Source organism: Salvia splendens, chromosome 15 (assembly GCF_004379255.2).
Source record: "Salvia splendens isolate huo1 chromosome 15, SspV2, whole genome shotgun sequence".
NCBI classification, from domain to species: Eukaryota; Viridiplantae; Streptophyta; class Magnoliopsida; order Lamiales; family Lamiaceae; genus Salvia; species Salvia splendens.
The window spans coordinates 22,635,801-22,649,164 of record NC_056046.1 but is presented as its reverse complement, the minus strand read 5'-3'; the positions used below and the strand labels follow the sequence as shown (position 1 = coordinate 22,649,164).

Below are 13,364 nucleotides of genomic sequence, written 5' to 3'. Positions count from 1 at the left end.
GTGGGTTAGGGTTTTGAGGTATGTGATTCTGGACATAAGTTTAAGGGACAGATGCTTAGCAAGGTGAGGCCGAGTGAGAAATAGACTACGGTTGGACTGTAAGCAGAGTGGACCATTCGATTTAGCCGGAGATGGCGTCGATTCGCTGTATGCATTTTGTATGAGATAAAATTGGGTTGACCGATTGAGAATAATTTGGAAGAGAGGCATGAAGGAGGTATGGGGAGACAGGTTTGGCTCGCCGGCGACACCATGGCCGACGAGTAACGGTGGGGGCAATGGAGGTGGAGTGACGAAGAAGAGGAAGGATTGCAACGATTTCACCGGGAAAGTGTTAGGCGAATTAGTGTCAAACCCTAGAAGGCAGGTGTGGTTTGTTTTGGGCTATTAGATTTGGGCTTTTGAAATGTTTGGGCTCTGATGCATTTTATTTGGGCTGTTTTATTATGAAATGGAGTAAGTTAGTAGTAGTATTTTGTTAGTTGAGAGATTTATTTGAATCATCACGTCAACGACGACTTGCAAATAAAAATAGGAGACATAGAAAAAAGGTAGAGAGTGAAATAGCGGTGAGATTAAAGAGTGGCTCATAATATCAGAATATCCTTAAACATTAAGATTCAAAACCCCAAATTAATCTATACTGTTATAGAATTCTCGCCATAATTTACAGATTCATCAATAAAGCTAACGATGTTCGCCGAATTGGGGCAAAGATGTTAACCTTAGGTTCTAAAAAAGTAGAATTGTTTAAATTATTTGAGTAAACTTGTGGTAATTATTTTTAAATTTTAATAGCAATCTATTGTATTATTTTAATTTGGAAAGTAATACTCTAATTATGTTTTGTGTACTATCTTTCTACTAATTTTGCTTTATGTATTGTAGCTGATGTGTGTGGATCATTTGAAAGTCCTATTGTTATAAGTGATGATGTTCTTGATGAACGCAATCGGTCTATTGTCAATGAGAGCTCTTTTGATTCATCCAATTTAAATGAAGATGGAGGTAAATTTTTTATCGTTGCTGGGTAACTTTTTAAAAATTCTTATTTTCTTGATTAAATATTTCAAAGTATATCAGTTTTTTATTTATGTTTTACTAACAATTTTGTTTTATAGAATTTTGGGATATCGGTGATCCTTCGTATATGTGTTCGCATTGTGGGGCAATATTTTGGTATGAGGAACGTCTTGGCAAACCAACTAAGCCCACTAATCCAAGATATTCGGGATGTTGTATGAATGGAAATATTGAGATTCCTAAATTGACTGCTCCACCTGACGTTTTGCACCAATTAATGTTCTCCAATGACGCCAAAAGTAGTCACTACTTGAAAAATATTCATTCATATAATTCGATGTTTGGTTTTACCTCCATGGGAGGTAAAGTTGATAATAGTGTGAACACCGGTGGTGGTCCTCCTGTATTTCGTTTATACGGGCAAAATTACCACTTAATTGGTAGTTTATTACCAGTAGATGGTTGTGAACCGAAGTTTGCCCAGTTATATGTGTATGATACGGACGATGAGATTAATTACAGAATAACGTCTGTGAGGTAAATAGTTTTCATTTTTTAACACATTACTTTTATATTTTTTTGTAAAAAAATAAATTAGTAATTTTTGTTTTACAGACAAAGGGATGCTGTGAATAATCTTCATTCAGAGATTGTTAGTGATTTGCAACATATGTTGGATAAAGAAAATGTGTTAGTAAAGTCTTTTCGTATGGCCAAAGAAAAGATTGGGCTTGAAAATCAACCCAATGTAAGTTTGAGGTTGCTTGGTAAGAGAGGTAGGGATGGAAGAACTCATAATCTACCTTCTGTTTCTGAGGTTGCTATGCTTGTCGTTGGGGATTTTGATGAAGCTTTGGGTGACAGAGATATTGTTGTTGTAAAGAAGTCAGGGCAGTTGCAGCGCATTAGTGAACTGCATCCTTCTTATCTTCCACTTCAGTATCCACTTTTGTTTCCTTATGGGGAGGATGGTTATAAAGAAGATATTGGATTTTCTAGAAATTCTTCTTCTTCATCAACCCATAGGAAAAGTATTAGTCCTAAAGAATTTTTCGCGTTTCGCTTACATGAAAGAATTTCTGAGTATTCTATTCTTTTATTTGGAAGGCGATTGTTTCAACAGTTTGTCGTTGATGCCTATACGATGATTGAGACTGGTCGTCTTACTTTTGTACGAACCCATCAGAAAAGGTTGCGGGCTGAATTGTATAGTGGTTTAGCAGAAGCTGTTCTTCGTGGTGAGACAGATGGTTCAAGGCATGGGAAACAAATTATCTTGCCTTCCAGTTTTGTTGGTGGAGCTCGATATATGGTTCAGAATTATCAAGATGCTATGGCGATCTGTAGGTGGATTGGTTATCCAAATTTGTTTATTACCTTTACGTGCAATCCAAAGTGGCCAGAGATATGTCGATATCTTGCATCTAAGGGTTTGAAATCAGATGATCGTCCATATATTATTTGTAGGATATTTAAAGTCAAGTTGGATAATTTGATAAGAGATCTTAAGAGTAAAAAAATATTTGGAGTTGTGAAAGCAGGAATGTTTGAGCATTCTTTCTGTAAATAATGTCATTTGCTTATATATTTGTTGTTAGTTGTTTGTGAAAAATAATTTTTTTTTGTAGTTGTGTACACGGTTGAGTTTCAGAAACGTGGATTGCCTCATGCCCATATTTTGCTGTTTTTAAGCAATGAGGACAAACATCCTAAGCCTCAACGCATTGATGAGATAATTTCAGCTGAACTTCCTGACCAAGCAACTGATCCTCACTATCATGAATATGTTAGAGAATTCATGATGCATCGGCCGTGTGGTGTTGTTCGAAAATCATCTCCTTGCATGCTGAACGGACGTTGTTCCAAATATTTTCCCAAGAAATATCTCGCGGCCACAAACATTGATGATGATGGCTACCCTGCTTACAGACGTAGAGATAATGGTCGTGTTGTTATGAAGGATGGTGTGCCCTTAGATAATAAATATGTTGTTCCACACAATCGTTTTCTTCTTATGAAGTATGGCGGTCATATCAACGTTGAGTGGTGCAATCAGTCGCGATATATTAAGTATTTGTTTAAGTATATAAATAAGGGTTACGACCGTGTGACAACTTCTTTTTTCCAATCTGGTGAGGGTGGTACTGAACGATGTATTGATGAAGTAAGTTTGTACTACGATTGTAGGTATATATCGTCTTGTGAAGCTGCTTGGAGAATATTTGGATTTGAAATTCAATATAAGGATCCTCCTATTGAAAGATTGAGTTTTCATCTTCCAGATCAACAACATGTAGTGTTTGATGAAGCTGATGACTTGGATACTGTTTTGAATCGTAAGACAATTCATGAAAGTAAGTTCTTGGCTTGGATGGAAGCAAATAAGATATATTCTCAAGGTAGGGATCTCACTTATGGTGAATTTCCGACGAAGTTTGTATGGAAGAAGAATCGCTGGGAACCTAGGAAACAAAGATATTCGATTGGAAGGTTGTTTTATGTTGCCCCTGGTTCTGGTGATATGTATTATCACAGATGTTTGTTGAATATTGTTAAAGGAGCTTCTTCATATGAAGACATCAGATGTGTTAATGGTGTTCAGTATGATACATTTAGAGATGCTTGCTTTGCTTTAGGATTGTTGGATGATGATAAGGAATATGTTGATGGAATTGTAGAGGCTTCTTTTTGGGCTTCAGCTCACTCTTTGAGATTGCTCTTTGTGAGTTTGTTAACATCTGAATCTATTTCACGGCCGGACTTTGTTTGGCAAAGATGTTGGAAATATTTGTCTGAAGATGTTCTTTATAACCGCCGGAAATTAACAAATAATCCTGGTAAGTTATTTGTTAATTATTTTAATTGCATATGTATTATGTTATTTGTTATTAATTTCAATTTATAATATAAGTTTAATTCTAACAACGTATTCTTAATTATTATAGGTATGATCTTGAGTGAGGATGAAATTCAGAATGTTGCATTGGCAGAGATTGAGAAATTGTTGCAAAATCTTGGCAAAACTTTGCGTGATTTCCATGGTTTGCCGTATCCGGATAGTCATTATTTTGAGTCAAGTGAAAATAAGTTGATTGCTGATGAGTTGTGTTATGATCGTGAATGTTTAGCAAGGGAATATTTGGAATCTATCTCTAAATTCACTGGTGAACAACTTTCTGTGCATGACACTATAATGTCGTCTGTGCATTCTAATTATGGAGGAATATTTTTTGTTTATGGGTATGGAGGTACTGGGAAAACTTTCATTTGGAGATCATTGTCTGTAGGGATTCGTTCGAAGGGCGATATTGTTTTAAATGTGGCGTCCAGTGGCATAGCTTCTTTATTATTGCTTGGTGGTAGAACAACTCATTCTCGGTTTAAAATTCCCATTAATGTGAATGAAGATTCTATGTGCAATATTAAACCAGGCGGTGCACTGGCTGAGTTGATTGTGAGAGCTAAGCTTATTATATGGGATGAAGCTCCGATGATTCATAAACATTGCATAGAAGCCGTGGATAGAACTTTAAGAGATATTATGCGTGTTTGCGATGAGTTAAATAGGAACAAACCGTTTGGTGGAAAAACTGTTGTTTTTGGTGGTGACTTTAGACAGATCTTGCCAGTTGTTCCTAAAGGCAGTCGTCAAGATGTTGTGAATGCTACCATTAACTCATCTTATCTTTGGAAGAGTTGCACAGTTTTAAGGCTAACAAAAAATATGAGGCTTTTGAATACAGAAAATGTTCATGAAGCCTCTAAGTTGAAGGAATTTTCCTCTTGGGTTGCTTCTATTGGAGATGGTGTTATTGGTGGTCCAAATGATGGTGAAGTGGCTATTCAACTTCCCATTGACATTGTTTTGCCAAATTCTGGTGATCCTCTTAGAACCATTGTTTCAAATGTCTATCCTTCTTACATGAATCCTGAAGAATTGATTAGTTGTTTGCATGGTCGTGCTATACTTGCTCCTACTTTAGAGGTAGTTGACGAGGTTAACCAATTCATGATATCTTTGGATCAGTCTCAAGGTCGAGTTTACTTTAGTTCTGATAGTATTTCAAACTCTGACTCAACATCAAATGGTCTTGCTGAGATACATTTAGGGTTGAAAGTGTTTTTGAATAAATTGAAGTGTTCTGGTACTCCTAACCATGAATTGTTGTTGAAAGTTGGTACTCCTGTGATGTTGTTGAGGAACATAGACCTGTCAAACGGGTTGTGTAATGGCACAAGATTGATAATTACACGATTAGGTGATTATGTGTTAGAGGGACAGGTATTGGGTGGCCATAATATTGGTCATAAAGTGTTGATTCCTCGAATGTCATTAATACCATCTGATCCGAGATTGCCTTTCAAGTTTCAAAGAAGACAATTTCCTTTGGCTGTGTCGTATGCAATGACCATTAACAAGAGTCAGGGTCAATCACTCTCTCATGTTGGATTATTTTTGAGAAAACCTGTTTTTAATCATGGACAGCTGTATGTTGCTATATCAAGAGTCACAAGTCGTGAAGGTTTGAAGATTTTGGTGTGTAAAGATGAAGTAGATGAAGGCAATGGTGATACCACTGTTAATTTAGTTATGATAATGTTGCTTTATATCTACTGGAAAAGTTCTAACTTCTTCTCATTAGTTTTTTATCATCCTTTTGTCACTTCAATGGGCCTTTTTTCACACCTTAGTACCTGTCAAAACAAAGGTGAAATCATTATCAAATTGAATCACTATATCAATGCAATATTCAAGCTTTGAACATTGTAAATAAACTGCTTGTTGCCAAATAAAATCTCTATTTATCTACTTAGTTATTAATAATAATTTTTTCAGACATTGCAGTCAACATTCAGATTCATATGTGTCCATAATTGCTGATGTAAGCTGAGAACTCATACAATGTTATACACAATTATTCAGAATCTGCCATTCAATTTTATAAGCGTTTAGCTGTTATTTCAGTTATGATCATATGTTGCTTTATATCTATTGGTAAAGTTAGAACCTGTTTTTATTGCTTTTTTACCATCCTTTTGTCACTTCAGTGGGCCTTCTTTCACACCTTATTACCTGTCAAAACAAAGGTGAAATCATTCTCAAATTGAATGATACTTATAGATTATTATTGATACATGTAAAATCAGATTCTGAATTCAAAGGAAATGCCTTTTTTGGAACATGTTGTGTTCTAATCATTGGCACATTATATAGCATTTGTGAACAAAAGTTGTCTGATAAAATTAGAGTCTTAATTTCTGAAATAACAATTTGAACTGTTTGGTTTGTGGGATAATGTTAAGGTCATCTTGCTATTTATGAAGTTGTAAAGCTTTAAAAGATGGAATATGCAGAGATTAATATGTCCTCCTTATAATCTAAAGTTTTTTTGTTTGTAAGGCACAACCAAGAATCATTTCACCTTCTTTGTCATTCAAGTTGAGATTCTACTATATGTTTTTCCTTGAAGTCCTAATATGTAGCAGTTTCAGGAAATTAACAAGAATCTTTTGGCCATTATTCTAAGCTGAAAATTAAGCAATATCTGAGAATCATGTTAGTGAAAACTCTTTTGGGTTTCATCCTTTTAATTTCTGAAATACCAATTTAAATCATCTTTTTTGTGGGATAATCTGAAAGGTCTTCTTGGTACTTGTGAAGGTCTAAAGCTTTAAAAGATGTAATCTGCAGAGATTAAAATGTCCTCACTATAATCTGATTTTTTTTTCTTTTTAATGTACATATAAGTTTTTATTACCTTCATTGTCATTCAAGTTGAGATTCTTAATCAATGAAGAAGTTAAAAAGATCTGCCATACTTAAGAGTTGTGGTCATCAGCAGTTAACACCTACAACATCAGGTAAACTATGTAAATTTTTCTGTTTTGAAATTTCTCCTGGAGCTGTATTATGTTTTTTCTTAAAACTCATTTAGTACTATGCACGTTCTGAAATTATCCAACTAATTTATTTTGGATGCCAGTTCAATAAAAAACCTATACATTAGCATATGCAAATCACAATCTCATAGGTTAGCAAGGAATTGAATACATTAGGATTCATTATGAATCCTAATTAAGTGATTTCATTCCTATCAGTGTAATTTTTTTAAAATTTACTTGATTTTGACAAACATTACAGATGTGATTTGCCCATTGTTTGAAACGATTAGTAACAACTTTTAAACATGTATTTCAATTAACATGTACTGTAATAAGTTTGAAGCAACATAAATTGATTGAGTAGTAAGAATACATAGATTTTGAAATTTGTCTTACCTTTGAGAATTTCTTTGCTCAGTTTTGGTGAAGTAATTGTGATTCTCTTCAAATCCATCCGTGAAATGATGCTATCGTCGATTTCGTAGACACTCTCGAACATAATTTAGTTTGGAGATTGAGTTATTCCTTTTTTTTCGCATTTTGTGGGTTAGGGTTTTGAGGTATGTGATTCTGGACATAAGTTTAAGGGACAGATGCTTAGCAAGGTGAGGCCGAGTGAGAAATAGACTACGGTTGGACTGTAAGCAGAGTGGACCATTCGATTTAGCCGGAGATGGCGTCGATTCGCTGTATGCATTTTGTATGAGATAAAATTGGGTTGACCGATTGAGAATAATTTGGAAGAGAGGCATGAAGGAGGTATGGGGAGACAGGTTTGGCTCGCCGGCGACACCATGGCCGACGAGTAACGGTGGGGGCAATGGAGGTGGAGTGACGAAGAAGAGGAAGGATTGCAACGATTTCACCGGGAAAGTGTTAGGCGAATTAGTGTCAAACCCTAGAAGGCAGGTGTGGTTTGTTTTGGGCTATTAGATTTGGGCTTTTGAAATGTTTGGGCTCTGATGCATTTTATTTGGGCTGTTTTATTATGAAATGGAGTAAGTTAGTAGTAGTATTTTGTTAGTTGAGAGATTTATTTGAATCATCACGTCAACGACGACTTGCAAATAAAAATAGGAGACATAGAAAAAGGTAGAGAGTGAAATAGCGGTGAGATTAAAGAGTGGCTCATAATATCAGAATATCCTTAAACATTAAGATTCAAAACCCCAAATTAATCTATACTGTTATAGAATTCTTGCCATAATTTACAGATTCATCAATAAAGCTAACGATGTTCGCCGAATTGGGGCAAAGATGTTAACCTTAGGTTCTAAAAAAGTAGAATTGTTTAAATTATTTGAGTAAACTTGTGGTAATTATTTTTAAATTTTAATAGCAATCTATTGTATTATTTTAATTTGGAAAGTAATACTCTAATTATGTTTTGTGTACTATCTTTCTACTAATTTTGCTTTATGTATTGTAGCTGATGTGTGTGGATCATTTGAAAGTCCTATTGTTATAAGTGATGATGTTCTTGATGAACGCAATCGGTCTATTGTCAATGAGAGCTCTTTTGATTCATCCAATTTAAATGAAGATGGAGGTAAATTTTTTATCGTTGCTGGGTAACTTTTTAAAAATTCTTATTTTCTTGATTAAATATTTCAAAGTATATCAGTTTTTTATTTATGTTTTACTAACAATTTTGTTTTATAGAATTTTGGGATATCGGTGATCCTTCGTATATGTGTTCGCATTGTGGGGCAATATTTTGGTATGAGGAACGTCTTGGCAAACCAACTAAGCCCACTAATCCAAGATATTCGGGATGTTGTATGAATGGAAATATTGAGATTCCTAAATTGACTGCTCCACCTGACGTTTTGCACCAATTAATGTTCTCTAATGACGCCAAAAGTAGTCACTACTTGAAAAATATTCATTCATATAATTCGATGTTTGGTTTTACCTCCATGGGAGGTAAAGTTGATAATAGTGTGAACACCGGTGGTGGTCCTCCTGTATTTCGTTTATACGGGCAAAATTACCACTTAATTGGTAGTTTATTACCAGTAGATGGTTGTGAACCGAAGTTTGCCCAGTTATATGTGTATGATACGGACGATGAGATTAATTACAGAATAACGTCTGTGAGGTAAATAGTTTTCATTTTTTAACACATTACTTTTATATTTTTTTGTAAAAAAATAAATTAGTAATTTTTGTTTTACAGACAAAGGGATGCTGTGAATAATCTTCATTCAGAGATTGTTAGTGATTTGCAACATATGTTGGATAAAGAAAATGTGTTAGTAAAGTCTTTTCGTATGGCCAAAGAAAAGATTGGGCTTGAAAATCAACCCAATGTAAGTTTGAGGTTGCTTGGTAAGAGAGGTAGGGATGGAAGAACTCATAATCTACCTTCTGTTTCTGAGGTTGCTATGCTTGTCGTTGGGGATTTTGATGAAGCTTTGGGTGACAGAGATATTGTTGTTGTAAAGAAGTCAGGGCAGTTGCAGCGCATTAGTGAACTGCATCCTTCTTATCTTCCACTTCAGTATCCACTTTTGTTTCCTTATGGGGAGGATGGTTATAAAGAAGATATTGGATTTTCTAGAAATTCTTCTTCTTCATCAACCCATAGGAAAAATATTAGTCCTAAAGAATTTTTCGCGTTTCGCTTACATGAAAGAATTTCTGAGTATTCTATTCTTTTATTTGGAAGGCGATTGTTTCAACAGTTTGTCGTTGATGCCTATACGATGATTGAGACTGGTCGTCTTACTTTTGTACGAACCCATCAGAAAAGGTTGCGGGCTGAATTGTATAGTGGTTTAGCAGAAGCTGTTCTTCATGGTGAGACAGATGGTTCAAGGCATGGGAATCGAATTATCTTGCCTTCCAGTTTTGTTGGTGGAGCTCGATATATGGTTCAGAATTATCAAGATGCTATGGCGATCTATAGGTGGATTGGTTATCCAAATTTGTTTATTACCTTTACGTGCAATCCAAAGTGGCCAGAGATATGTCGATATCTTGCATCTAAGGGTTTGAAATCAGATGATCATCCAGATATTATTTGTAGGATATTTAAAGTCAAGTTGGATAATTTGATAAGAGATCTTAAGAGTAAAAAAATATTTGGAGTTGTGAAAGCACGTATGTTTGAGCATTCTTTCTGTAAATAATGACATTTGCTTATAAATTTGTTGTTAGTTGTTTGTGAAAAATATTTTTTTTTTGTAGTTGTGTACACGGTTGAGTTTCAGAAACGTGGATTGCCTCATGCCCATATTTTGCTGTTTTTAAGCAATGAGGACAAACATCCTAAGCCTCAACGCATTGATGAGATAATTTCAGCTGAACTTCCTGACCAAGCAACTGATCCTCACTATCATGAATATGTTAAAGAATTCATGATGCATCGGCCGTGTGGTGTTGTTCGAAAATCATCTCCTTGCATGCTGAACGGACGTTGTTCCAAATATTTTCCCAAGAAATATCTCGCGGCCACAAACATTGATGATGATGGCTACCCTGATTACAGACGTAGAGATAATGGTCGTGTTGTTATGAAGGATGGTGTGCCCTTAGATAATAGATATGTTGTTCCACACAATCGTTTTCTTCTTATGAAGTATGGCGGTCATATCAACGTTGAGTGGTGCAATCAGTCGCGATCTATTAAGTATTTGTTTAAGTATATAAATAAGGGTTACGACCGTGTGACAACTTCTTTTTTCCAATCTGGTGCGGGTGGTACTGAACGATGTATTGATGAAGTAAGTTTGTACTACGATTGTAGGTATATATCTTCTTGTGAAGCTGCTTGGAGAATATTTGGATTTGAAATTCAATATAAGGATCCTCCTGTTGAAAGATTGAGTTTTCATCTTCCAGATCAACAACATGTAGTGTTTGATGAAGCTGATGACTTGGATACTGTTTTGAATCGTAAGACAATTCATGAAAGTAAGTTCTTGGCTTGGATGGAAGCAAATAGGATATATTCTCAAGGTAGGGATCTCACTTATGGTGAATTTCCGACGAAGTTTGTATGGAAGAAGAATCGCTGGGAACCTAGGAAACAAAGATATTCGATTGGAAGGTTGTTTTATGTTGCCCCTGGTTCTGGTGATATGTATTATCTCAGATGTTTGTTGAATATTGTTAAAGGAGCTTCTTCATATGAAGACATCAGATGTGTTAATGGTGTTCAGTATGATACATTTAGAGATGCTTGCTTTGCTTTAGGATTGTTGGATGATGATAAGGAATATGTTGATGGAATTGTAGAGGCTTCTTTTTGGGCTTCAGCTCACTCTTTGAGATTGCTCTTTGTGAGTTTGTTAACATCTGAATCTATTTCACGGCCGGACTTTGTTTGGCAAAGATGTTGGAAATATTTGTCTGAAGATGTTCTTTATAACCGCCGGAAATTAACAAATAATCCTGGTAAGTTATTTGTTAATTATTTTAATTGCATGTGTATTATGTTATTTGTTATTAATTTCAATTTATAATATAAGTTTAATTCTAACAACGTATTCTTAATTATTATAGGTATGATCTTGAGTGAGGATGAAATTCAGAATGTTGCATTGGCAGAGATTGAGAAATTGTTGCAAAATCTTGGCAAAACTTTGCGTGATTTCCATGGTTTGCCGTATCCGGATAGTCAGTATTTTGAGTCAAGTGAAAATAAGTTGATTGCTGATGAGTTGTGTTATGATCGTGAATGTTTAGCAAGGGAATATTTGGAATCTATCTCTAAATTCACTAGTGAACAACTTTCTGTGCATGACACTATAATGTCGTCTGTGCATTCTAATTATGGAGGAATATTTTTTGTTTATGGGTATGGAGGTACTGGGAAAACTTTCATTTGGAGATCATTGTCTGCAGGGATTCGTTCGAAGGGCGATATTGTTTTAAAAGTGGCGTCCAGTGGCATAACTTCTTTATTATTGCCTGGTGGTAGAACAACTCATTCTCGGTTTAAAATTCCCATGAATGTGAATGAAGATTCTATGTGCAATATTAAACCAGGCGGTGCACTGGCTGAGTTGATTGTGAGAGCTAAGCTTATTATATGGGATGAAGCTCCGATGATTCATAAACATTGCATAGAAGCCGTGGATAGAACTTTAAGAGATATTATGCGTGTTTGCGATGAGTTAAATAGGAACAAACCGTTTGGTGGAAAAACTGTTGTTTTTGGTGGTGACTTTAGACAGATCTTGCCAGTTGTTCCTAAAGGCAGTCGTCAAGATGTTGTGAATGCTACCATTAACGCATCTTATCTTTGGAAGAGTTGCGCAGTTTTAAGGTTAACAAAAAATATGAGGCTTTTGAATACAGAAAATGTTCATGAAGCCTCTAAGTTGAAGGAATTTTCCTCTTGGGTTGCTTCTATTGGAGATGGTGTTATTGGTGGTCCAAATGATGGTGAAGTGGCTATTCAACTTCCCATTGACATTGTTTTGCCAAATTCTGGTGATCCTCTTAGAACCATTGTTTCAAATGTCTATCCTTCTTACATGAATCCTGAAGAATTGATTAGTTGTTTGCATGGTCGTGCTATACTTGCTCCTACTTTAGAGGTAGTTGACGAGGTTAACCAATTCATGATATCTTTGGATCAGTCTCAAGGTCGAGTTTACTTTAGTTCTGATAGTATTTCAAACTCTGACTCAACATCAAATGGTCTTGCTGAGATACATTCTGTTGAGTTTTTGAATAAATTGAAGTGTTCTGGTACTCCTAACCATGAATTGTTGTTGAAAGTTGGTACTCCTGTGATGTTGTTGAGGAACATAGACATGTCAAACGGGTTGTGTAATGGCACAAGATTGATAATTACACGATTAGGTGATTATGTGTTAGAGGGACAAGTATTGGGTGGCCATAATATTGGTCATAAAGTGTTGATTCCTCGAATGTCATTAATACCATCTGATCCGAGATTGCCTTTCAAGTTTCAAAGAAGACAATTTCCTTTGGCTGTGTCGTATGCAATGACCATTAACAAGAGTCAGGGTCAATCACTCTCTCATGTTGGATTATTTTTGAGAAAACCTATTTTTAATCATGGACAACTGTATGTTGCTATATCAAGAGTCACAAGTCATGAAAGTTTGAAGATTTTGGTGTGTAAAGATGAAGTAGATGAAGGCAATGGTGATACCACTGTTAACATTGTTTATAAAGAAGTTTTTCAAAATTTATGAACTATTGGATTGTTGATATTTGTGTAATTTCGTATTTATGAATTTTTGTTTTTTAATGAACTTATTTTAGTATTCATTTATGTATAATGTATGTATATAAGTATTATTACCTCATCTTTATTCTGTATTATATTTTATTAAGTCTATTTCTCTTAAGATGCAATCAAAGTTCGATAAATATTGGGAAGATTATATCGAAATCCTTTCCATGGGGGCGGCCATGTTTGATCCAAGAATGAAGCTGAAACTTGTGGACTATGATCCTCTTTCAAGTGAGGACAA

General features: G+C 35.2%; 2 protein-coding genes across 2 annotated transcripts; both read left to right on the top strand.

The window, feature by feature from the left end:
• Positions 1-131: 131 nt before the first annotated feature.
• On the top strand, positions 132-7,532 carry LOC121766878. Its single transcript, XM_042163113.1, has 7 exons — positions 132-147; positions 889-1,008; positions 1,122-1,560; positions 1,639-2,366; positions 2,652-3,860; positions 3,969-5,602; positions 7,458-7,532. Exons 1-7 carry the CDS (start codon positions 132-134, stop codon positions 7,530-7,532), a joined length of 4,221 nt encoding a protein of 1,406 aa, XP_042019047.1.
• Positions 7,533-7,579: 47 nt separating this feature from the next.
• On the top strand, positions 7,580-13,082 carry LOC121766877. The gene is made up of 6 exons (XM_042163112.1): positions 7,580-7,595; positions 8,336-8,455; positions 8,569-9,007; positions 9,086-10,011; positions 10,099-11,307; positions 11,416-13,082. Exons 1-6 carry the CDS (start codon positions 7,580-7,582, stop codon positions 13,080-13,082), a joined length of 4,377 nt encoding a protein of 1,458 aa, XP_042019046.1.
• Positions 13,083-13,364: the final 282 nt, after the last annotated feature.

Coding starts and splice junctions, on each gene's coding strand:
- LOC121766878 (XM_042163113.1), top strand. Junction 1,009..1,121: donor CAATTTAAATGAAGATGGAG/GTAAATTTTTTA, acceptor TTTGTTTTATAG/AATTTTGGGATATCGGTGAT. Junction 3,861..3,968: donor GAAATTAACAAATAATCCTG/GTAAGTTATTTG, acceptor TAATTATTATAG/GTATGATCTTGAGTGAGGAT.
- LOC121766877 (XM_042163112.1), top strand. Junction 8,456..8,568: donor CAATTTAAATGAAGATGGAG/GTAAATTTTTTA, acceptor TTTGTTTTATAG/AATTTTGGGATATCGGTGAT. Junction 11,308..11,415: donor GAAATTAACAAATAATCCTG/GTAAGTTATTTG, acceptor TAATTATTATAG/GTATGATCTTGAGTGAGGAT.